This window comes from Heterodontus francisci, chromosome 20 (assembly GCF_036365525.1).
Source record: "Heterodontus francisci isolate sHetFra1 chromosome 20, sHetFra1.hap1, whole genome shotgun sequence".
NCBI classification, from domain to species: Eukaryota; Metazoa; Chordata; class Chondrichthyes; order Heterodontiformes; family Heterodontidae; genus Heterodontus; species Heterodontus francisci.
Window position 1 is genome coordinate 69,145,799 of NC_090390.1, and position 24,778 is coordinate 69,170,576.

The window sequence follows — 24,778 nt, forward strand, 5'->3', positions numbered from 1 at the left end:
TTAGAATAGATAGGTGCTTGATGGCCGGCACGGACACGATGGGCCGAAGGGCCTATTTCTGTGCTGTATAACTCTATGACTCCCTCGCCCTGCCCCCAATTTGGTGACATTATAAAATTTAGAAATTTTGTTTTTGATTCCAAAGTCTAAATCATTAACATAAATTGTGAACAACAGTGGTCCCAGCACTAATCCTTTTGGGATCCCACTTTCCACCTTCTGCTACGTAGAATGGCTACCCTTTACCCCTGCTCTCTGCTTCCTGTCTTGCAAACAATCCACTCAGCTACTTATCTTCTGATTCTGCATGCTCTGACATTATTCATTTTGTCTATAATGTAGCACCTTATCAATTGCCTTTTGGAAATCTAGATTAATTACATTTACTGCTTTACCCTTGTCTACTGTCTCTGTTACCTCTTCAAAGAATTCAATGAGGTTGGTCAAGCAAAACTCTCCCTTCTCCGGATAACTCTTCATTATTATATTTTTGGTTTCTAGGTGCTTTTCTGTTTTCTCCTTCAGTAGGAATTCCATTATCTTCCTTACCACTGACGTTAACTGGTCCATAGTTCTCTGGAAATGTTCTATCTCCCTTCTTAAATATAGGTATAATATTAGCTATCCACCAGTTCTCTGGCACTACAGCGTTTTCTACTGAATTATTAAATATATGTAATGTATGTCTTCTCTAGATCCTTTTGAAATTCCTGGATACAACCTGTCTGGACCAGGCGTTTTATCCTCTTTGAGTTTGATTATTTTATTTAATAATTCTCTTAATTTAAATGTAGTAATATCATTTCTAATCTCATCTTCCAATGTCATGTCCACCTGATCTGTCTCCCTGGTAAATATTGAAGCAGAGTATAATATTTCTTCCTTTTTGCTGTTGCTGCCTTTGATTTTATTCTGTTCATCCCTTAGTGGCCCTATTCCCATCCTGACTTTCCTCTTCTTATTTATGTGCCTTTTATATTCCTTGATAATTTCATTGCATAGTTCCTCTTTGCTTTCCTAATTGTTTTTTTTTTGCTTTTCTAGTAATCTCTTCATATTCTCCCTTGTTGTGTTCTCTCCTGCTGTCCCTGTACTGAGTATAGGTCTCTTTCCTTACACTTAATTTTTCCCTCATAGAGTCATAGAGTTATACAGCACAGAAACAGGCCCTTCGGCCCATCGTGTCCGTGCCGGCCATCAAGCACCTATCTATTCTAATCCCATTTTCCAGCACTGGGCCCATAGCCTTTAATGCTATAGCGTTTCAAGTGATCATCTAAATACTTCTTAAATGTTGTGAGGGTTCCTGTCTGTACTGTCCTACCACCCCTATGTCTTTATTCATCCATGGTGTCTGTTTGTTCTTACTTTTTAGTGGAGTATATTTTTCATGGACTCTGTTGAACACCATTTTAAATGTTTCCCAATGCTGTTCCACATCATTATTTGCCAATTTTGTTCTCCTGAGCTCTATTCTTAGCCCCTCAAAATCAGCTTTTCTCCAATCTACTACCCTGGTCTTTGTCATGCTTATGTCCTACTCAGTACTATCCGAAAGCATATTATATTATGGTCACTACTGCTTAGATGTTTCCCTACATTTACTTCTCTTATCTGCTCTGGTTCATTCCCCATTATTAGATGCAGTAGCAAATCCTTTTTAGGGATTCGTACATATTGGTTTGTAGGAACTCCATTCCCTTATCCTTTTTGCCTGCTTCTGGCCAATTAATTTTGGAGTAGTTGAGACCTCCCATGATTATTATTCTATTTTATTTTACTAATTTACCTAATTTGTTTGCATATTTCTTCCTTCACCTCCCTTTATTATTTTTTTATCTCTATCTATATGTATTCTACTTCTGCTTTATGGATCGCTGTCACTTTTTTTCTTATGATGTTATCTCCAATAAGTACAGCTACTCCACTGCTCCTTTTTATATTTCCTAAATATATAGCCTGCAATGCTTAATTTCCAGTTCTGATTTTTCTGTAGCATTGTCTCAGTAATCCCTACTATATCTGGCTCCTCGTATCATATTATTGCCACCAGTTTCCCTGTTTTATTACGGACACTCTGTGCATTGCTGTACAGACATTTTAACTCTCTTTTAATAAAAGTTCCGTCCTCATTATTTGTTACTATCTTTTTACTCTCCTGTTCTATAACTCTATTTACTCTGTAGCCACTTAGCTTAGTCTGTCCTATGCTCTTCTTCAAAAGCAAAATACGGTAGATGCTGGAAATCTGAAATAAAAACAGAAATGCTGGAAATCTCAGCAGAGAAACAGAGTTAATGGACTGGATTTTTGTTCCAGGATCCCAATCCAGAGCCTGAGCTGAATTCCGGTTTGGGAATGCCAATGGAGGGACGCTGGAACCGATTATCGAGGAGGCAGCCAATTAATTAGACACTTCTGGGAACCCTGTCCTATTAAGGATGGTGGACGGGCTCCCGAGGCTGGAGGGTCAAAGGAGGCCCTCCAGCACTGGAAGATCAGCAACCCCACCATCGGAGGTGGGAGCTGCCAATGTCGGTAGGGGAGAGAGAGAGAGAGTGTCTCAAGATGGAGGCACCCTCTGAAGACTTTTTGAAAAGGTAAAATAAAAAGCGGCCACAGCTGCTGGACAATTATTGTGGAGGGGGACACCCTCCACAGGGCGACCTGTGGCCGCAGCTTTGGCCACCTCGCAATTGCAGCCACGGTGGTTGTAGAGGGAATGATTAAAAATGGTAGATTGAGTGCTGGTCCCTTGGTCTGCCATCGGGAGACCACCTCCATTCATTGGCCGGGATTCAACCTCAGTAGGGGGCTTGACTGCTGATTGTAAAATGCCAGTCAGTGTCTGGAAGGCCCCTAATAGGCCCATTAAGAGGCATAATTGACTACCTGCCACTTACGGGCAGGTAGCCTTCCAACCAGCACCACCCGCATCCCCCCTCACCAACCCAGCCTCTTTGAAAATGGCCCCAATGTGGGAACATGCCGGCAAGCCACCACACCCACCGGCAGCGGGAAAATGTGGGCCTGCCCACCTCTGATCCAATCTCCGCAGCCCTTCCTAAATCTGGCCCAATGCTTCAGGTCTGTGACCAGCTCTGATGAAAAGTCAAAGACCTGAAACATTAACTCTGTTTCTCTCTCCACAGATGCTGCTAGACCTGCTGAGTGTTTTCAGCATTTTCCATTTTTATTATTGTGCTCTCCATTCCTGTTTTGTTTATATTCAGGCTTGTTTCACTTCTTATAGACCCCTTTCCCATCTTCCTAGTTTAAAACGTTTGCCACCTCCCTCTTTACCCTTTCTTCTAGGACACTGGCCCCATTCCAGTTTCAGGGGGAGCCCATCCCATCAGTACAGCTTCTTCCTGTCCCAATACTGGTGCGAGTGTCCCACGAAAAGAAACCCCTCTTTCCCACACTAGCCCTTTAGTCACATGTTAATTCTCCTGACCTGTCTGTCTCTATGCCAATTTGCATGTGGCTCGGCAATAATCCAGAGATTATTACCCTTGAGGTTCTGCACTTTAATTTAGCTCCTAACTCCTGATAAACCATCAACAGGACCTCATTGCTCTTTCTATTGTCGGTTATTCCGACATGGGCCAATGCAACTGGATTTTCCCCCTCCCCTGCCAAATTCCCCTCCAGTCGCCTTGAGATGTCCTTACCCTGTCACCAAGTAGGCAGCACACCCTTTGGGACTCTCGTTTGTGAATGCAAAAGATGCTATCTATTTTAGTAGTCTTCAAACAGGTTGCAGGTATTTTAAATGGATATTTCAACCTTTTAAAGACTGTGGCTGTCAAAGGCCAGTGGCTGGGACAAAAGATATGGAGGCAGGAAACAGGATTTGTGAGCAAGTGGATAGAGTGACATAGCATCGAGACTCCTGCTTGATGTTTGGCGAAGTGGAAGTGTTGCTGCATGAGGTGTGTAAGTGGAGGGCTGCCCTGTTTTCCAGAGGACCTTCCCCAGAGGACAGCAGTGCTCATGCCTGGAAGGAGATGAGGTTAAAAAAAATGGAGGCAGTGGTGGCCTTTGGCTATCCCTGGCAGTGCTGTCCTATTGTACAGCAGCTAATGCATGGATCTGTAATGGTTCCATGTCTGTAGGGCCAATTCCTCATTGTTATTGTTGGACAAATATGCCAGGATCTGTAGATATAGTTGGTGTTATAATGGTGGGTGTGAGCAGTCTACCTTTGGTGCCTGCTGATCTTGCCAATATTTCATTTTTTACGCTTTCAACCTTGAAATCCTGCCTCTAGGACTCTTCAGAACCAACCTCATCACAAAATGGATCTTGATTTGCTTCCCACCAAATGGTTTGGTGATATCTTCTTTCTCTCTGAGCTCCTATGAAAGTTTTTATTGTAGGAAATCCTATTTCATTTTGTATCGATATTCAGCTCTTTCTGCTCTGCAAACATCATGTAATTATTTGAATTAAAGTCAGTTTTCCAGAGAATTAGTGGAAAATACTTTGCCAAACTCTACATGGCAAAACTGAGGTCATTTGGGAGCAGGGAGAGGGTGGGTGTCAAAGGTGCAAACCTCCAAGTGGCTGGAGTTCTTATCTGACACAAAGGAAGATGGTTGTGGTTGTTGAAGGACAGCCATCCCAACCCCAGGGCATCACTGCAGGAGTTTCTTAGAAAAACACAATTGCCTCAACTATCTTTATCTGCTTCATCAATGCCCTTTCCTCCATCATAAGGTTAAGAGTGTGTTGTTTGCTCATTGATTCCAGTGCTCGGCTGCATTCACAACTCTGTTGATGAAGCAACCCATGTAAGCCTACAGTAGGACCTGGATTATATCCAGGCTTGAGCTGACAAATCCAGGCAGTATTCATGCCACAGAAATGCCAAGTAGTGATCATGTCGAACAAGAGAAATCCCAACCATTTCCCCTTGACTTTCAGTAGCACCAATATTGCCAAGCCCTCACCATCAAAACCTTATGGTGTCATGAGAAGCTGAAGTGGGCCAGCCAAATAAAGACCATATCTACAGCAGCAGGGTAGATGCTGGGTACTAAGTTTTGTTTGGCTCACCTCCTAACTTCTTAAAGCCTCTCCTCCAGGATGAATGCAGCTGCAACAGTACTTAAGAAGCTTGACGCTATTCATTTGATCGGTGCCCCCTCTACTGCATTCAATATCTCACCCCTCCATGACCAGCACACTGTGTACAATGCATTATGAAATATGTATGGTCCATAGGATTCAGCAACTCACTGGAATGATTTAGCAACATCTCCCTCCCCTGTGACCTTGACCACCAATAAAGATAACAACGGCAATGAACTGGGAACATCCTCACTTCCATGTTCCCCTCCAAGTTACAAACACTCTATCCTGATTTGAGCATAAATATATAAACAAAGAACAAAGAACAGTACAGCACAGGAACAGGCCATTCGGCCCTCCAAGCCTGCGCCGATCTTGATGCCTGCCTGAACTAAAACCTTCTGCACTTCCGCGGACTGTATCCCTCTATTCCCATCCTATTCATGTATTTGTTAAGATGCCTCTTAAACGTCGCTACCGTACCTGCTTCCACCACCTCCCCCAGCAGCAAGTTCCAGGCACTCACCACCCTCTGTGTAAAGAACTTGCCTCGCACATCCCCTCTAAACTTTGCCCCTCTCACCTTAAACCTATGTTCCCTAGTAACTGACTCTTCATATATCGTATATCCCTATTTCATCATAATTGCTGGGTCAACGTCCTGTTATTTTCGATCTAGTACATTGTGGGAGTACCATCACTGCAAGAACTGCAGCCGTTTAAGGAGAAGGCCCACCACTGATAAGGACAACAATAGCAATGAACTGGGAATATCTTACCTTATTGAGGCAACTGGAGATGGGTAATAAATGTGGCCATGCCAGCATTACCCACATCCCAATAGGAAATTATTAAAAATGTTTGAACAAAAGAAAAAAACTGCTTGCAAAATTGAAAGAAAAGGTTTTCATAAAAATGCTAGCAAAAATGAATTACAGAAGGCTGGATTATAAATGTTTCTGCAAAGCTACAAACAAAATAAGCAATAACAAAAAGAACTGAACTCTTCAAAAGCTCAGTTGCTTAAGGAACTTCCCTTTCAAATGGGAGAAGTGAGTTCCCAGCTCAACCCCAGCATAAGCAGGTAGAAAATAGCATCCTCATTTGAGTGGATTATAATATATCTCAATCATAATCTCCAAGCCCCCACCATTTGTTTTGTTCCACTGGCCTCAGGACCACAAAATGTACCCTAATTAGAAGGAGGTGCAGGGGCAAAACTATCAATTTATTTAATTTTATAATTACCATTGAAAAGCAAAGTCTTGTATTATAAACTTTTCTTAACTGATAATGATGTGGAACTTATAATTTGGTTAATATATATCTTTGTGGATGATTAAATGGCCCAGTGGGTTAGTACACAGTCTTGTCACAACTAGGGCATGGCTTTTAAGTTAGTCTGCTTGGATTGAATGAGAATGGCCTCTGTCTGTGCTAAGCATCCCTAAGTGAAATTAATTTGTGCAATTCCCACCTGTTCCTGGTGGCATGGCTCTGAAGCACAAAATTGCCCAAATTCAAACAAATTGGCAATAAATCGTCAATCTTAAATTGGGACCCCAGTATAGGAAGTGGGAAAAGAAACCTACTAAATCAGGTGTGGTTTTGTCCTGAGTTCCTAACATGGACATCATTCACATAGATAAGTACAAAATATTCTCACAAAAAATGGAACACTTCAATCTTCATAGTAAACATAGCTAATTGAGCTGAAATGTTAAACAGAGGGATTCTGATGTATGGTATTGAAAGTAACATAGTGAGAGATGTCAGTGCTCAGAAATGCAACACTTTCCTACTTTTAATTGACAGTCTCAGCAAGAAACACTTGCAAATCAGGTGAAGGGCAAATTTAGGACAGACATGAGGTAGTGGTCCGCATCTGGCATGGATTGCTGCTGGCCTCACCTAAAAATGACAAGGTCATATAATAGGATGCTGGTTGGAATTCTGGAAAGATGAGCTTAAATCATCTGAACCTATTTTGTGAGGTTACCATGTCTGAAACTGAGTGCAAAACACAGCTGGCAGCATCCAAGTTATGCTGTCAGCTGCAGCTATCAAGAATTATCTTTCTGCTTATGTGCTCGCAAGTATGCATTGCTATATGGAAGCTATTTGTTAACTTTAGGAGTGATGTCAAAGTTTTCCTCACCCTGCCCTAAACAAGCCTGAATCATTTTAATGAGGTGTCAGCACGAATACACATGCTGCTTGTGCCCAATTAAACAGGCCCATGCAGTGCGCAGCCCTCCCCATAATGGGGGAAAACAAATTTCTAGGCCAAAGTATTTACTTGAACTTCTCCAGAAATTCTTAATTATCAGAAAATATCAGTTAGGTTGGAGACTTTGAGTAAATTGCAATGATAAAACACTATAATAAATATTAATGGTTATATAATTTGAAAGCATCTGGAGATTCTGGGTAGATTAAGTATTTCTGAGTGTGATGGTGGACTCATGCTATGGTATTATTGGCAGGTTTGTTGTTTAAAGCTTGGAGGTTATTGAATAGGCTGCTTTTAACAGTCATACAAAAGCAAAACACTGTGGTTACTGGATATCTGAAATAAAATCAGAAAATGCTGGAAATACTCAGCAGGTTATGGAGCATCTGTGGAGAGTTGACGTTTCAGGTTGATGCCCTTTCATCAGAACAGTGTTTCATTCACTGCCACTTCTCTTCCAGGAATGCTCACCTTGAAGAAGTTCTACTCTTCTCTCTGACAGGATTTCCATTTGTCTCTTTTATTTTCTCAGTTCTGGTGAAAGCTCATCAACCTTAAACATTAACTCTGTTTCTCTCTCCACAGATGCTTCCAGACCTGCTGATTATTTCCAGCACTGTCTGTTTTAATTTCTGCTTTTAACAGTGTTCACTCTTTGATGCCATTTTATGTTTCTTCCAGATCAGCAAAACGATATCACTTGTACAAGAGTAGAAATGTACAGGGGTGTCAAAAAATTAATTACATCAGGTTTCTTCATTACTTCAGCTGAAATTTAAACTCAAACTTCAAACAGACTCATCAATAACACATATCATACCTCTAAGCTACAATTTTATACACTGCCCTGTACTGCTCTTTTCAAACTGTCAGTTATGTAGACAGGATACAGCACAGGGGTAGCATTATGAAGACTTTGACCAGTGCATCATTTGTAAATTAACAAGTAAGTTTAGTTAACTGGTGATGATATTCTTTACTTTTCACCTGGACAGTTTTTGGACATTGGCATTGAAAAGGCAGGATGACCCACATCAAACTTTATACTCATTAATGTCACACTGGGCTGACCTCATCAGATTTCATGAGGTCAGCCTCCTTAGGTATGCACAGTGAGTTCTATGCCCTGATCAGCCTGCCAATGTGTTGCAAATGCATTGGCATACAGCAAAACAGAGTCCCCTGTGAAAGTATAGGCATGGCTGTGCTACTTGAAAGTAGATGAACAATTGCCGGACTGCTGTACACTCTTCCACTGTGAAATGCATCAAGCTTGCAGTGAAGTATTGTAAGCTGCTTGGTAAGGCAACATTGTAAGCTTAGCAAATTGTGAAGACATTTGCCAAGGTAACCTTTGGAGACCAAAAATGTCTTCCTGACCTTCTCTCAGATTTTGTTCACATCCAATCTGCTCTGGTGCAGTGTATGAAGACCAGCAAATTTCAGATTTTTTGTTTGATATAAAGAGAAGGGTTGTTTGCCCTGTTATCAGACAAGAGATATCAGAAAGCAGGATAGCAGAATGCACATCATTGTGCTGTGCACTGATTAACAGAGACAACCTAACTGCTATTAAAGGGCATTGATGCAGGGAATCAGTAATCCATATGACCTCAATTTTATTAGTGCATTTGTGAAAAGCAGTCATTCTTATCATCCTTGTGTACTTCATTAAAGTGCTACAGTGATCAGGACTCCCCCCCCCCCCCCCCCCCCCCAAGACTGGTCTGGTAGATCATTCTTCATGAGATAAAGCTGCCTTTGAGTTAACTTTCTCATTGCCAAAGTAACAAACTCTTGTTTCTTCACATCATGAGTTTCTAGCTGTTGGGGAGCATATTTTTCTGCAGAGTGATCTACTTGTTCTTGGAAAGGGCTTTAACTTTGCATATACACCATTTCTCCTAATTTGCTCTGTTCCTTGAGCAGGAGAACACAAGGTCTGTTTACAGCAGCCCTGGCAGCATTCCAGCAATATTATCTGGGCAGCCACAGGAGCAGGCCAGGAGCAGTACCAACCATACCTAAAAATGAGTTGCCAGCCTAGTGAAGCTACAACAAAGGACTATGTGAATGCTAAACAGTGGAAGCTGCATGCTATAGCCAGAGCTAAGTGATTCCACAACCGATGGATCAGGTCAAAGCTCTGCAGTCCTGCCACATCCAGTCATAAATGTTTTTTTTATTTATTTATTCATGGGATGTGGGCATCGCTGGCCAGGCTAGCATTTATTGCCCATCCGTAATTGCCCTTGAGAAGGTGGTGGTGAGCAGCCTTCTTGAACCGCTGCAGTCCATGTGTGTAAAGTATACCCACAGTGTCGTTAGGAAGGGAGTTCCAGGATTTTGACCCAACGACAGTGAAGGAATGGCGATTTAGTTCCAAGTCTGGATGGTGTGTGACTTGGAAGGGAACTTGCAGGTGGTGGTGTTCCCATGCATTTGCTGCCCTTGTCCTTCTAGTTGGTAGAGGTCACGGGTTTGGAAGGTGCTGTCTAAGGAGCCTTGGTGCGTTGCTGCAGTGCATCTTGTAGATGGTACACACTGCTGCCACTGTGCATCGGTGTTGGAGGGAGTGAATGTTTGTGCATGGGGGTGTGCTGCTCAGAAACACCTTGATCGACCACCATCACTGCCATCCCTCTCTAGAATTTAACTTACTGGTCGCGTGTTTTTAAGCAAGAAATGAGCAACCAGCAGTTGGAAAGCACCCCATAGTGATCAGAAATAACCTTACCCACTATGTTCACATTGTAGTGAAAACATAGAAGATGATATTCACTAACCCACCAGCTTATTTAGCCTTGGTGTTGCTTTTGCTTTGGTCATTTAGACATTGTATAAGTATTGACTATTATTTTCCCTCTCCCAACCACTTATAGGATGATGAAATGGAGACAATGGTGATGGGATATCTGGGCTTCAATGAGAAACATGTTTCAAAAACACTAGTGATGGAATATATTCTGAATCTCATCTTAACAAATTCTGAACCATTGTTTGAAGAGGTAAGGACATAACAGACATGTCAGAAACACCACGGATCTGTGAACGATCTGCAGCACCATTGTGATTGCAAGGAATATATATATTCATGATTTCACCACATGCAACAACCACAAGGAATTTTATTCCCCAGTTTTGTAAATCTGGTGGCACATTGTGTGTAGATGATCAAGCAGTTTTATGCATTCTTTACGTGTTAGCAGTGCATTCTAAATCTGTTTGCTTCTCGGCAAAAAAATATTTATAATCAAAATTATTCTGCAACTTTGCCTAATGTTCTTGAATCTTCTGGCTTGTTATTTGCTTATATATTTCAAATTTAACTGATAAAATGTAAAAACTATGTGTGTTATCACCACACTTTAATATTAAAAGTAGAATGTTCCTCCTATGTCACAGCCCCTTTCACTTAGTGAGTTTTGTATGAAGTACTTGTAGCACATTGCCAGTCTGAGTGGGTAATATATGGACTGCACCTAAAAATGGAGAAAACACATAATCACCTAGTTATGAAAAAGGCCGATAGATCAAGAATTTAAGATTAGGGAAAGGCCTATTTTACTAAGCTGAGATGTGATTTGCCAAAACTGGATTGAAAATAGCTACTTGAAGGTAAATCAATGTCAGAGCAGTGGGAAGCATTCAAGGAGGAGATAAAGAGGGTTGAGAACAAAATGTTCCCACAAAGAAAAAGGGTGGGACTCCCAGATGTAGATGCGCCAGGATCTCGAGGAGCATCCAAAGTAGGACAAGGCAAAAAACAACAACTTGTATTCATATAGCACCTTTACCATAATACCACAGAGGCATTATAAAATAAAATATGACACTGAACCACATAAGGAAATACTAGGACAGATGAACAAAAGCTTAGTCAAAGAGGTAGGTTTTAAAGAATGGCTTAAAGGAGGAACGAGAGGTAAAGAGGTGGAGAGGTTTAGGGAGGGAATTCCAGAGCTTAGGGCCTAGGCAGCTGAAGGCACAGCCACTAATGGTGGAGCCAGATACCAGAGCTCAATCCTGCAGAAAGTCTAGGGTTAAAATTAGAAGGAAATTGAGAAAGCAAAGAGAGGGAATAAAAAGATATTGGCAAGTAAAATCAAGGCAAACACAAAGATGTTTTATAAATACATTAAGAGCAACAGGATAACTAAGGAAAGATTAGGGCCAATTCGGGACCAAAAAGGTGCCTTACATGTGGAGGCAGAAGACGTGGGCATGGTTCTTTATTTTGTATCTGGGACGTTGCAGACGTTATAGTTAAGGAGGAAGAGAGTGAAATATTCAATGGTAGAAACATAGAGAGGAAATATTAAAGAGTTTAGTATCTTTGAAAGTGGATAAATTGCCAGGCCCAGGTGAAATGTATCCAGGCTGCTAAGAGAAGCAAGGGAGGTTCTGACCATCATTTTCCAATTCTCTCTGGCTACATGTGTGGTGCTGGAGGACTGATAACACTGTTTAAAAAGGGAGGAAGGGATAGATTGAATTATTACAGGTTACTTAGCCGAACCTCAGTGGTGGGGAAATTATTGGAAAAAATTCTGAGGGGTAGTATAAATTGTCATTTAGAAAGGCACAGATTAATCAAGGGCAGTCAGCATGGATTTGTTCAGGGAAGATCGTGTTTGATTAACTTGATTGAGTTTTTTGAGGAGGTAACAAGGAGGATTGATGAAGGCAACTTGTTTGATGTAGTCTACATGGATTTTAGCAAGGCTTTTGGCCCACGTGGAAGACTGGTCATGCAAATAAGAACACATGGGATCCTAGGACAAGGGGCAAGTTGAATCCAAAATTGTATTAGTGGCAGGAAGCAAAGGGTAATGGTCGATGGGTATTTTTGTGACAGGAAGACTATTCCAAGTGATGTTCTGCAGGGCTCAATACTAGGTCCCTTGCTTTTCATGGTATGAATCAATGATTTAGACTTAAATGTAGGGCATATAATTAAGAACTTTGCAGATGATACAAAAATTGGCTGTGTGGTTGATTGTGAGGAAGAAAGCTGCAGATTGCAGGAAGAAATCAACAGACAGGTAAGGTGAGCAGAAAAGTGGTAACTGGAATTCAATCCGGAGAAGTGTGAAGTAATGCATTTGGGGAAGGCAAGCAAAACAAGGGAATACACAAGTGGCAGGATACGGAGATGTGCAGAGCCATAGAGTCATTATGGCACAGAAGGAGGCCATTCAGCCCATCGAGTCCACACCGGCTCTTCGTAGAGCAATCCAGTCAGTCCTATTCCTCTATTCCGGTAGCCCTCCATCTTTTTCCCTCAAGTGTCCCTCCAATTTCCTTTTGAAATCATTCATCGTCTCTGCTTCCACCACCCTTGTAAGCAGCGTGTTCCAGGTCATTAACCCTACTCACTGCATAAAAAGTTCTTCCTCACATTCCTTCCAAATCCCTTGCCAAAAACCTGAACTCTGTGTCCCCTAGTTCTTGTTGCATCAGCTAACAGGAACAGCTTTTCTTTATTTACCTTATTTAAAGCTGTCATAATCTTGTACACCTCCATCAGATCTTCCTTTAACCCTCTCTGCTCCAAGGTGAACAACCCCAGCTTCTCCTACTTTAGCTTGTAGCTTAAAAGCCCTCATCCCTGGAACCATTCAGGTAAATCTCCTCCGCAACCTCTCAAGGACCCTCACATCCTTCCTAAATGGTGAACAGAATTGGATGCAATACTCTAGTTGTGGCCTAACCTAAGCTTTATAAAGGTTCAGCATAACTTCCCTGCTTTTGTACTCAGTATCTCTGTTTACAAAGCCCAAGATCCCATATGCTTTACTAACCACTCTCTCAATATTTCCTTCCATCTTCAAAGATCTATGGTCATGAACCCCCAGGTCCCTCTGTCCCTACACACTCTTTAGAACTGTGCCACTAAGTCTCTATTGCATCTCCCTATCACTTCTGCAAAATGCATCAGGAACAGAGGGACCTTGGAGTGCATGTCCACAGATCCCTGATGGAAACTGGACAGGTGAATATAAGGTGGTTAAGAAGGCAAATGGAATATTTTCCTTTATGTGCCGAGGCATAGATACTAGAGCGGGGAGGATATGCTAAAACCGTATGAAACACTAGTTACCATTCTGGTCAGCGCATTACAGGAAGGATGTGATCGCACCAGAGAGCGGACAGAGGAGATTTATGAGGATGTTGCCAAGACTGGAGAATTTTAGCCATGAGGAAAGATTGGATAGTCTGGAGTTGTTTTTTTTGGTAACAGAGGGGATTGAGGGGAGATTTAATTAAGGTTTATAAAATTTATGAGCGGCCTAGATAGAATGGATAGGAAGGACCTATTTCCCTTAGTAGAAAGGTCAATAACCAGGTGGCATAGATTTAAAGTAATTGGTAGAAGGATTAAAGGGGAGTTGAGGAGAATTTTTTTTCACCCAAAGGGTGATGGGGGTCTGGAACTCTCTGCCAGAAAGGATGGTAGAGGCAGAAACCCTAATCCCGTTTAAAAAATACTTGGATAGGACGAAGCGCTGTAACCTACAGGACTACGGACCAAGAGCTGGAAAGTGGGATTAGGCTGGATAACTCTATTCGACCTGCAGAGACACAATAGGCCAAATGGCTTCCTTCTGTGCTGTAAATTTTCTTTGTTTCTATTTATAGTGAATGCTGCTGCCTCAGCTACATTATATGTTCACCCCTATACTGTCTGCACAATCTCTCTGGTTCAATATCATGCTCATCCTTTCTCCGTTATTCAGCCAGATCAATTACATACCTCTGTTGCCCTGACTCAATGGCCTGATCATCCCTGCATTGGCTAGTATTTAGTTCTTCATTTAACTGCTGTCAAATCAATAGCAACGAAACAGAGCTTCTCAATGCTGGTTTATCTACTAGTGTTTCAGTTGCTAATGAGAAAAGTTGTTTTTCAAAAACAGGTAGCTGTGGTGAATCAATAGTACAGTTTGGAAATGTCATTAAAAAGAAACAGGTAAGGGAGCAAGACTCCAGATTGTATTGGTTCAAACAGCTCTCAATGCAAATGTTTCTCAGTTGTCTGTCATTACTCCTTGTTGCAGTAATCCCTTATATCACACTAATGGGTTACCACAAGTTGACTGATAATGTAAGTATGAAGTTAGATGACAATTTGGTGCAGTTTTATTTATACTCTAATAATTCAGTTCTACTGTGTAGATTGTGTGGATGTGATACAATTTCAATTTGCCAGTGACACAAAATGTGACATAATCTGAATGTGAAGTTGGCACATTTCACATCTGGGCTGAGAGGTAAATGTTGGCCAGGACATTTCCCCTGCTCTTCTTTAAATGGTGCCATGGAATCTTCTACACCCACCTGAAAGGGTGGAGGGGCCTTGTTTTAACAGCTTATCCAAAAGCCTGCACCTCTAACAGTGCAGAACTCACTCATTACTGCATTGGAGTGTCAGCCTACATTATATACTTAGGTGTCTTGAACTTATGACTTTCCTCACTCAGTTAAAAGTACCACCGCTGAACCAGGGCTGACATCTAATGTTCAATTGTCTCTTCACTAACATTAAAATTAAGGCAGCAGTTGGACTCTTGTGAGGAGAAGTCTATGCAGGTGAGCTTGTACACATGTTTTAAACTATTTTCCTTCATTTGAGAGTGTTGCAGAGCCAGCAATGTAAATTGGCTCTGCCAGATTAGCATCAGTCTAAGCAGGTATATGGCTCAAAAGACTGCTACAAGTGGTCTAACCACCATTAATGATTTATGTAAATAGAATTAGTTGGCTCAGGGAAAATTTCAGTTTTTAGAAGGAGGAAGGAAAAAATATGTGTAAAAAAAATTACAAATTTAACAAAGAATCATCGGAAGTGTGGCTGGCAGATTCCAAAGGTCAGGCAGGGCAAAGGATTACGAAGAGCCTATCTTAACAGCTAAGCTACCAGACCACCCCAGATTGTTTTGTTCAGCTTGGTTTAATAATTAGTTCAGGCATTATCGAAGAATTTCAGAACATTCAGAAAGAGCATAGATTCCAAAGCCAACACAGTTCACATTGGAACAAAAAAAAAACACAGATTAAATGCCACTTAAGCAGTTTTAACACCTTCACTGAATAGAGTGATTTTTGTTTTACTTTTGCACTTTAAGCACTAATGGGATTTAATTATTCTTTGAATGTTACCTGTATGCTCCTCAGTGTGAAGCCAATCTCCGACAGCATTCTGGGACTGAGCCTGATTATCTAACGAGCACAGAATTTGCCCTGGCCTTTGAAAAAATAGCTCCACAGTGCAATGCAAAAGTGAGCCAGGTCTTGGTTGAACAGTCCATTGCTGCTAAGCAAAGTGCCTCTGTTTCTCTATCAAGTGCAGCACGTATCCTACAAAATGAATTTTCAGCTATCTTGCAACTTGTAATAGCTAAGTAATAAAATAACAGCCTGTGCTGGATTGTTAACTTTACAAATCTTTCAACTTTACATGTGTCTTTCAGGGAAGAAAAATAGAGCAGTTCAATGAGGAATGTTAATTGGTCTCAATTCTCAATATGAAGATATTTGACTGCCAACTTCCTAAGCATTGTCTTGTAAATGGGTTTTTGGTGTTCAGATTAATTAATATACAACCGTCTTACTATTGGGAAATATTTCTTAATTATGACAACCTGGAAGCTCGTGGGTTTTCTTAAATGATATGGCAGGAAACTCTGTAGTCCAATTTGAAATATATGTATATTTTGAGAAATATGTCAATGTCCTTTTACAACAAAACCTAGAAAAACCAGAATGTTTAAAAAAAAAAATAAATAAATATTAAATAATAATTTCATGACAACAGCTAAAATTTGAGAGCAGGTCACTGAATGAATTAACTGAACAGCTATGAAGAGAGACTGGATAGGCTGGGGTTGTTTTCCTTAGAGCAGAGAAGGGGGGACCTGATTGAGGTATACAAAATTATGAGGGGCATTGATAGGTTAGATAGGAAGAAACTTTTTCCCTTAGCGGAGGGGTCAATAACCAGGGGGCATAGATTTAGGGTAAGGGGCAGGAGGTTTAGAGAGGATTTGAGGAAACATTTTTTCACCTAGAGGGTGGTTGAAATCTGGAACACACTGCCTGAAGTGGTGGTAGAGGCAGGAACCCTCATAACATTTAAGAAGTATTTAGATGAGCACTTGAAACGCCAAAGCATAAAAGGCTACGGGCCAAGTGCTGGAAAATGGGATTAGAATAGATAGGTGCTTGATGGCCGAAGGGCCTGTTTCTGTGCTGTATAACTCTATGACTCTATTACTCTGTAACAGTGAGAATTGCTTGGCTATTTGATAGCATGGAGCATCACAGCAAAGCCCCGGATTCTGGTCTCACCTGAGACTCACTGACACATTTTTCAGTAAGGGGGGAGGTGGCATAGTGGTAATGTCACAGGGCTAGAAATCCAGAGGCCCAGGCTAATCTCTGGGGACACAATTTCAAGTCGCACTATGGCAGCTGGTGGAATTGAAGTTCAATTAATAAATCCGGAATTATAAGAGTTAGTCTCAATATTGGTGACCGTGAAACCATTGTTGATCAGTGTAAAAACCCATCTGGTTTACTAATGTCCTTTAGGGAAGGAAATCTGCCGTCCTTACCTGGTTTGGCCTATGTGTGACTCCAAACCCATAGCAATGTGGTTGACTATTAATTAAAACCTCTGAAATGGCCTAGCAAGCCACTCACTTGTACCAAACTGCTAGAGAAAAGTCTAAAAGGAATGAGACTGGACAGACCACCCAGCATTGAACTAGGCACTGGAAACGACAATGGCACACCCAGCCCTGTTGACTCTGCAAAGTCCTCCTGACTAACATCTGGGGCTTGTGCCAAAATTGGGAGAGCTGTCCCACAGTCTAGTCAAGCAACTGCCTGACATAGCCATACTCACCAAATCATACCTTACAGACAATACCCCAGACACCACCATCACCATCCCTGGGTATGTCTTGTCCCACTGACAGGACAGACCCAGCAGAGATGGAGGCACAGTGGTATACAGTCAGGAGGGAGTTGCCCTCGGAATCCTCAACAGTGACTCCAGACCCCATGAAGTCTCATGGCATCAGGTCAAACATGAGCAAGGAAACCTCCTACTGATTACCACCTACCACCACCCCGCAGCTGATGAATCAGTACTTCTACATGTTGAACACCACTTGGAAGAAGCACCGAGGGTGGCAAGGGCACAGAATGTACTCTGGATGGGGGACTTCAATGTTCATCACCAAGAGAGGCTCGGTAGCACCACAACTGAGTGAGCTGGCTGAGTCCTACATCCGAAAGAAGACTTAAGAGCCACACACCATCACTGTTATACACTTTAGCCTATCTCCTGTCATGATGTCAAGGGACTGATGGCAGAATAATAAAATGGGGGCTTTCGTACAGATGCAGAGAAGCTGTTGCGCCATTGCTCATCTTGTAAGTTGATGAATTCAAGTAGTTGTAAATAAGCTCAATATAGATGATTTAGGATTCTTCATGTTATAAATCCAGTTTAATGCTGATCTCTGATTATGGTTCTCTCAAAAGTGTACCTGAAAATTCTTGATTTAGATTCCTTAAATATTCATTCACAACCGAAACTATCTCAGATTCAATACAAACATTGCCACCTCAGACTGAAAGAGCATACGGATAGAGTGTTGTAGATGGAAACATTGTAAAGGTGCAGTAGGGAATACTTTTATGGAGTCGGTATTTATAGTACCAACTAGGAAAAGCTAAGTCACTCACATTTAGCTTGTGCATGAAGGCAAAAGTGTGCTTCAACTGTAGAGATCAAAAGTAAACTTCAACAGCTGAATTTTTGGGCCCTGCCAATGTCGGGAAAGGAGATGGACGGGGCCTGAAAATTACAAGGCTGGGTAGCATGCCAGCTTCCCAACCCTGTTCCCGACCTCAGCCATTTTGGCTGACACGGTTCAGGGCCCAGGAAGGCCGCCCACCCCCATGAGGCGGGCAGGCAATTAGGCTCGTTAAGAGTCTTTGTTGAGCAGGGATAAACGAAGGTCGACTGGTATTTTCCAGTCGGCCTCCAGTTTCCCAATATGACAGGGCCCAGATCAACTGACTGGAGGTGGGCACCCAACGGCAGGCCGTGGTGCCAGCACTCCTGGAAGACCTCCCTGCCTGCCTGGGTGGGAGTGCAGCCAAAAACCACCCTGTAGTGAGGTTCCCTCCCCCACCATCGCTCACAGCGGTGGCCTGGCTGCTTTTTTTTTAACATGAATGTTTTTAAAAAATCTGAGAGGACACCTTCTTGTTGAAGCTCCCTCCCAGTTACTTACCTTGAACTACAACTGAGAGATTCTTTGAAGCTGAAAGGTCTTTGATTGGTCTCCAGCTTTGACAGCCTGCCCGCTACCTTTATTTGGACAGGGAACCTGTCTCCATGCCAATTAAGGTCCCACCCAGGTGGAAAATCTTGACTTTGATCAGTTTCCCACCAGAGGCGGGTTAGGGTCCCAAAAACAGTCCCGACTCCTGTTTCCCACCTCCGTGGGGAAAACTCCAAGTGTTGGAAAGCTGAAGTGAAATATTGGAAATGCTGAAAATACACAGTGGGTTAGTGATTATTTGTAGAAGAAACATAAGTTAGCACCAAAACTAACATGGTAAGGCTAGAGAAGCCCTGGAGAGAGCAACTGGTACACATCAAGATTTCGGATATGGCCATTACTTTCACAAGAGGCAGCTAATGTGTTCCCCTTGTTCCTGACTTTGATGATTATGTGTACATGACCAAGAATAGCATGCTTCAATCCACTGGCTTCCTTTATAAGTACATATTTAAAATGGTAGAATGCTTGTATTCCTTTTATTGGCGTACGTTTAATTTTCTTAACATGGCTTACCAGAGATTACAGCATACTTAATGCTGCTACAGCAAGTACATCTGCATAAACAATGTCTTCAGACTGTACCAGGTAAGAGAAGGAGCAGTTTACCTTTGGCAGGTAGGAGACATGATTGTGTCAAATGCATTTTAATTTTTAAATTTCTCCCCTTCTCTTCAGAAGTTATTTGGGGTAATTTTGCCTTTGGACAATATTGATTCAGCCGTCCATTATACCGTTCTCCAAAATGTCAATGAAAATGGGGAGCAAGGTATAATTGGCGGCTGAGTAAATACTGTCCATTTTACACTATCACCAAAAGTCAAAATTACTATTGAATATTATTGAGGTACAATTTCACAGATGCTGACAGCTATCCAGTATCTCAAAATTCTTTGTGATTTTAGACATTAAATATCAGCAAGCTATTTAACCACAAAAGGGCATCGCCGTCAATTACCATATTATTGGCACCCATGTGCATTTTCTAGCCAGCTCCTAGATAATATGAACTGAGAATACCCTTGGTAAGTTACAATGAGCAAAGAGAACAGCACAGAAGTCACTCTGAGAAACTATTAGACTGCATTGTCAAAGTACAAAGAAAATTAGAAATACATGCCAGATTTCACCCAGTGAGGAGCTGTATTTCATCTTAACGGCAAAAAAGAAACTAGACTGTCAAACAGAATCAATTCTTATAGTTTAGAAATATACCAAAGAGCCAGTAATACATAGGAAACCGTAAGGCAGTGGCTATAATGGGAGATTTACATTGGCCTGAAGGTGGTCCAGTTGTAAAATAAAATAGACATTGCTCTGCTGTATGCACTGAACTGCTGATCTCAGCTGGAGTATTAAATTTGGCCTCAGTCCACCCAGACTAGATAGAAGAACAACTATTATGCAGGGATCCCATGTGATATTTATGTTTTACACAGGTTCGATGCAGTTGCATGCCTCATATGGAGTTAACAGTTAACTTGTTTTTAGTTTTCATAATGAGCTGTCACAATACTCTTGTTTGCAAGAGTGATTCACCACCATATGCTTATAGCTCACAGAGATTCATTGCCACACTTTCTCACCAAGATATGCTGTGATATTCCTGACTGGTCATTGGGATTTCACATAGCACTTTTACGTTTTACATTGACTCTCCGTAATTCCCTCAATTCTGAGATCTACTGTCAGCCCAGAGATGTATTCTTGACATCAATTTCCTAAGAAAAGCAGAACAGTTTACCACCATTCATAAACAACTTAGAGTTGTCACCTTTTGCTTTGTGCTATTTCTTAGTTTTGGAGCTGACTGTGCAGGTCAGAGAAAAATCTCTTAAAGTGATAACACAGTTTTCATCTTTATGATTTATGTTAATTTACACTGTAATTAATTTTGTTAATCTATGTATATGGGGTTGTGGGGGAGAGGGAGAATAGTTCCTAAGGCTAAAACTAATGTGCATAATAAAGCATTCCAAGAATTAAATATATATTAACATAGCATTACCAATTAATATTTATGCATTTCCAGCCTTCATTCAATATTGAGATTTCTCACTGACCAAACATCTGATGACCTGTGATGAGAAAAGAGCAGTCAAGAGTTCAAGGAAGGTGTCCTAAAACTGGATTGTTCACCATCTTCTGAGTCAGGCTTTTCCCTTTTCAACCCTTTAGTAGAATGTCATTTAGTGATTTCAAATAGGTTGGATGATAAAATAGTTTCATGGACTGTGGTACTGGCTTCTGGTAAATATTTTCCCTCTTTATTGCTTAAATTTGGAGTGAATGAAGGGAGAGATAGAGTTGTAAATGGATTTTTATGCAGTGCATTCATGAATAAGATAATTTTATGTCTTATAAATGTTTGTCAGATGGCTTAAATTTTTATCTAATGTTAATACCAATTAATACAAGCAATTCTTTGTTATAAGTCACTTCCATATATTATAGCATATTGTAGAACCAGCACTGTTTATCTCCCTACAGAGTTATCATTGGAGTCAACCATTGAGGTTGTACCAGAAGATGGAACTCTCATTACCATGTCCAGGTTGAAACTACTGGCCAATAACATAGCCAGGTAGAGTATTTTTAAACTGTGTAGCATGGCAGCATTATAATTAAGTCCATATCTCAGTAGTTAATATTGTTATGGACCTAAATTAATGCAGAGAAACTGAAAATAATGTTGTCAATGACTAAATCATAATAAGGCTTAATGTTAAATAGTCAGAGAGTCACTTTTCTCATCCACCCAGCATGGCCTCCCTCCATCCTCGCTCTAGGATAGTTTGAGCCACAATTGGATGGGTGAGCTTATTACATCTGTAACTGGATCGCCAACTGCCTAGTAAGTGGGCCTAGGTTGCAACGGAGGGTGTGTCACACAGAGTTGCAATCTGTTCAGACCACGAAAAGAATTCTGGCCCTGCTAGAGTAGCATAAGTGCTACTTTATTTTGAATCAGATGGTTTTTTGTTGATTGCCTTTTATTTGTCATATTATTAGTGGTAGATTCACAACAATATGGATTCCAACACTAATAATGTTAATTCTGGAAAATCATTAATATTCCATTGGAACTTCAAAGTTTGTTCAAGATTTCTTGGAAGATGCTGGTATTGCAATCAATAGGTGTGTAATTAGAACATGGATTTCTTTCACATCTGAAAGCATTCAAAAGCAGCCCTCACCGCATCAATTCCTTAGACCAAATATTCAGTGATTTTTTTTCTACTAAGTCCACATAGATCAGGAAGCTGTAATTAGTTTTTAAGAAAACAAATTTTTCCTGTTTATAGCTATTTTATAGAACCATTTTCTCTCCGTGGTTGATCAGTAATCATAAATGAAACTTGCCTCCTACAGTCCAGAAAGTTACTTTTCTGATGATCTACCCTAGTCAATACTGAGGATTAATATTCATCCTACTTGTAGTAATTTGTTTGCTGGATTAAACATTGTCATCTGCTAAACCACCACTCTTTGAGTTGGTAGATATTAAACACAGACCTGAATTTTTACAGCTAATATATTTATTTGCAATTAAATAGTGAACAGAAACACAAAAATTCAATAAGTCCTGAATGGGTCAATTGTTCTCTGTAAGAATGACATCTAAAGAAACTTTGCAATTTCTTTTTATACCTTTTTAAAAATTCATTTGTGGGATGTGAATGTCATTAGCAGGCCAGCATTTATTGCCCATCCCTAATTTCCCTTGAGAAGGTGTTGGTGAGCCACCTTCTTGAAGCGCTGCAGTCTGTGTGGTGTAGGTACACACACAATGCTGTTTTGGTATCAGCAAATGTAGCACCTGTGAATAAGATAAATTCTAAAAGAAATACCCGAACAGTTTAAATTACAAGTTTTTGACTCTCTTAGTTAGAGTCATAGAGTTTTACAGCAGAGAAACAGGCCCTTCGGCCCAACACGCCTGCGCCGACCATCAAGCACCTGTCCTAACTAATCCCATTTCCGCGCAAATGGTCCATAGCCTTGTATGTTCTTCTAAATACTTCTTGAATGTTGTGAGTGTTCCTGCCTCTACCACCTCTTCAGGTGCTGTGTTCCAGATTCCAACCACCCTCTGGGTGAAAATTTTTTCCTCAACTCCCCTCTAAACCTTCTGTCCCTTACCTTAAATCTATGCCCCTTAGTTATTGATCCCTCCACTAAGGGAAAAAGTTTCTTCCTATCTATGCTATCAATGCCCCTTATAATTTTGTATACCTCAATCAGGTCTCCCCTCAGCCTTCTCCGCTCCAAGAAAAACAACACCAACCTATCCATCGGTCTTCATAACTGAAATGCTCCAGCCCAGGCAACATCCTAGTGAATCTCCTCTGCACCCTCTCCATTGCAATCACATCCTTCCTACAGTGTGGTGACCAGAACTGCATGCAGTACTCCAGCTGTGGCCTAACCAGCGTTTTATACAGCTCCATCATAACCTCCCTGCTCTTATATTCTTTGCCTTGGCTAATAAAAACAAGTATCCCATATGCCTTCCTAACCACCTTATCTACCTGTGCTGCTGCCTTCAGTGATCTATGGACAAGCACCCCAAGTTCCCTCTGACCCTCTGTACTCCCGAGGGTCCTACCATTCATTGTATATTCCCTTGCCTTGTTGGTCCTCCCAAAATGCATCACCTCACACTTCTCAGGGTTAAACTTCATTTGCCAGTGCTCTGCCCATCTATATCATCCTGTAGTCTAAGGCTTTCCTCCTCGCTATTTACGACACCACCAATTTTCGTGTCATCTGCGAACCTACTGATCATACCTCCTATATTCACGTCTAAATCATTAATGTACACTACAACCAGTAAGGGTCCCAGCACCAATCCCTGCGGTACCCCACTGGTCACAGGCTTCCATTCACAAAAACAACCCTTGACCATCATCCTCTGCCTCCTTCCACGAAGCCAATTTTGGATCCAATTTGTCAAATTACCCCGGATCCCATAGCTTTTACTTTCTTAACCAATCTCCCATGTGGGACCTTATCAAAAGCCTTACTGAAGTCCATCTAGACTACATCAACTGCTTTACCCTCATCTACACATCTAGTTACCACCTCGAAAAATTCAATCAAATTTTTTAGATACAATCTCCCCCTGACAAAGCTATGCTGACTATCCCTGATTAATCCCTGCCTCTCCAAGTGGAGATTAATCCTGTCTCTCAGAATTTTTTCCAATAATTTCCCTACCACTGTTGTTGGACTCACTGACCTGTAATTACCTGGTTTATCCCTGCTACCCATCTTGAATAATGGCACCACATTCACTGTCCTCCAATCCTCTGGTACCTCTCCCGTGGCCAGAGAGGATCTGAAAATTTGTGTCAGAGCCCCTGTTATCTCCTCCCTTGCCTCACATAGCAGCCTGGGATACATCTCATCTGGGCCTGGGGATTTATCCACCTTTAAACCTGCTAATACAGACAATACTTCCTCCTTAACAAGGCTAATTTGATTAAGTATATCACAATCCCCCTCCCTGATCACTACACCTACATCGTCCCGCTCCATAGAGAACACAGATGAAAAGTAATTGTTCAAAACCTCCCCTATCTCCTCCGGCTCCACACACAGATGCCTCTATGATCCCTAATGGGCCCCACTTTTTCCCTGGTTATCCTCTAGCCCCGAACATACTTATAAAATGCCTTGGGATTTTCCTTTATCTTGTCTGCCAGTGATTTTTCATGCCCTCTCTTCGCTCTCCTAATTACTTTTTTAAGTACTCCCCTACACTTTCTATACTCCACTAGTGCCTCCACTGTTTTCAGCACTCTGAATTTGCCATACGTCTCCTTTTTTTTCCTTATCCAATCCTCTATATCCCTTGACATCCAGGGTTCCCTTGACCTGTTGATCCCACTCTTCACCTTTACAGGAACATGCTGCACCTGAACCCTCACAATTTCCCTTCTCAGTGACTCCCACTGGTCTGATGTAGACTTTCCTATAAGAAGCTGCTGCCAGTTCACTTTGGCCATATCCTGTTTTATCATAATGAAATCTGCCTTCCCCCTGTTCAGTACTCTTATTTCCGGTCCCTCTATGTCCTTTTCCATAACAACCTTAAATCTTA

General features: G+C 41.4%; 1 protein-coding gene across 2 annotated transcripts in view; it reads left to right on the forward strand.

Moving 5' to 3' along the window:
* The window catches only part of LOC137380713 (uncharacterized), a 360,734-nt gene that overhangs the window by 332,002 nt on the left and 3,954 nt on the right, over positions 1-24,778 (forward strand). For both annotated transcript variants that reach the window (XM_068052983.1, XM_068052984.1), the window contains 4 exons: positions 10,192-10,317; positions 15,488-15,665; positions 19,192-19,260; positions 21,163-21,256. In XM_068052983.1, the coding sequence (XP_067909084.1) occupies positions 10,192-10,317; positions 15,488-15,665; positions 19,192-19,260; positions 21,163-21,256 (467 nt within the window). The remainder of the gene's footprint in view (positions 1-10,191; positions 10,318-15,487; positions 15,666-19,191; positions 19,261-21,162; positions 21,257-24,778) is intronic.